Raw genomic sequence first — 1,857 nt, 5'->3', positions numbered from 1 at the left:
TAACAGACAGTGTGATATGAAAGAATGAGGCTCCCTCTGTGGAGTTTCCCTTTACAAGTGAGAGCAGGAAACAATTATTGAGGAGATGTACATATCAGTGGTGCTACCTCATTTACTTTTCTGCTCAATGTTGTGTTGTAATGGAACAAAACTTTCTGCTCCACAGTGAAGAGATGGTGAAGAGATGAATGCCCATTCAAAATTATAAATATAATGCAATGCTTAATCAATTAGAATATTTAAAGATAGGAAGAGAATAAATCATGAACAATAAAACCTTAGATCGTTTTTGATCCTGGGAACCCTGAGGTGATACAACATCAGATGGACCTCTCAATTAGGACACAGGATGCTGCACAAATCCCATCTGAGGTGAGGTTCATCAGGATTTTGCTTTTATAAATATTACAGGGTTTTTCTCAGAATAAAATAATTTTATTCAATATTCTTACTGTCAAGCAAAAGGACGTTTACATGAGAAATTGCTATTTCACTTTTAGACAAAGGTGAGGCCACAGAGGAAGCTGGTGCCTTCGTGCACGAGAGTGGGAAGCTCCTCTTGTTACAATTAGCCAGCCGGGTTAATGCTGCAGCCAAGGAACATGGGCAGCACAGCACAGGCTCGTACCTATTTAGGTTAGCTGTTAAGCACATCACTAATGCCTGCGTGCACAATAGTTCCCTGCACAATAGTGCTTCTGCAGATGGCAGTAGACTGCACAGCACCCAGCCACAGAGCCAGGATCCAGCTTTGTTTTGCCCTAAGATGCAGAGCTCCAGCTTAGTTTTGCCCCAAGATGGGCCATCCTAGGGGAAGCATCAGGAGAGAATGTGGACTGATCCTCTTTTCCACAAGCTTGCGGGCAGTCGGTCAGCCCAGGAAACATGAGAGGACAGTCATTCCCCCGAGGAGGGAACTGCATAATGAGAGAGGAACTCGCCAAAGATAAGTCGACTGCAAAGGGCAGAAGGGAGCCCTCATGAAAAGCTTTTGCTAACATAAATGTTTCATTTGCTCGGACTAGAGCAGTCTCTTTCTTCGGGATTCCTATCTGGCAATGTGGCTCGTGCACGCGCTTATTTCTGCGCACGAGCCCTTCCTTCTAGGAACAGCCCAGCTTAGGCCAGGTATGACGTGTGCGCCAGTGCCTCCCCCTCGGCGGAAAGGCAGGCTGGGGCACSGCAAGCTGGCCAGCGATTCCCAGAAAAGCAGATGGTCTAAGCGGCTGCGTGGTTCTGCTGTCCTCCTCCTGACTCACAGATAACATAGGGACAGACGTGAAGAGACAGCAGAAAATAAAGAGTCTTGAGAGCTGAAGCACATTTAAAATAAATCACCTAATTTCAGTGGCCAACTTCCTAAATGATGGAGAAAGACAGGCCTCCCCTGCTCCAGGCTCAAGATGTAGAAGACAAAGTAGAAACATTAATGGTAAGAAACAGTGGAGAGAAACTCGTGCTTTTGAATGCTGCTGTCTCCAGAACATGACCTTTATCGGGGAGAAACGGGAAGGAGAAGTTAAAACACCATGTTATAGATGTTCCCTTTGCTCTTGTCTATGTTTATCAAGTTAACTAGGGCTTTTATCAAGTTTAACTAGGCCTGTGCATTGCAGCAGTTTACTCGCTGYGTATCTAACCATGTGAGGAAGGCTGTAGCACAGCGGGGATGTGTCGGGGCGGGTGGAATGGCGCTTGCTGTTTTCACGCACTGAACTTGCAGTTCGTGCAACCGGCAACGAGGAGGCGGCCACTGCGAGCGCAGTAACGGCCACGGCGAGCGCAGTAACGGCCGCGCTGCGGGCCCTCGGGGCGAGTGCGCATGCGCCGCGCGGCGCCCCGCCCCGCCACCGCCCG

At 48.3% G+C, this 1,857-nt stretch overlaps 1 protein-coding gene across 1 annotated transcript in view; it reads left to right on the top strand.

Moving 5' to 3' along the window:
- The first annotated feature begins 1,287 nt into the window (after positions 1-1,287).
- The window catches only part of SLC25A38 (solute carrier family 25 member 38), a 9,386-nt gene continuing 8,816 nt past the window's right edge, over positions 1,288-1,857 (top strand). The window contains exon 1 of the mRNA XM_026047080.1: positions 1,288-1,432. Within this exon, the coding sequence (XP_025902865.1) occupies positions 1,364-1,432 (69 nt within the window). The 5' untranslated portion in view covers positions 1,288-1,363. The remainder of the gene's footprint in view (positions 1,433-1,857) is intronic.

This window comes from Nothoprocta perdicaria, unplaced genomic scaffold (genome assembly GCF_003342845.1).
Source record: "Nothoprocta perdicaria isolate Ctin4 unplaced genomic scaffold, notPer1 scaffold_474, whole genome shotgun sequence".
NCBI lineage: Eukaryota > Metazoa > Chordata > Aves > Tinamiformes > Tinamidae > Nothoprocta > Nothoprocta perdicaria.
Note: the sequence above shows the minus strand (reverse complement) of the source record. Positions and strands in the feature narration are given on the sequence as shown.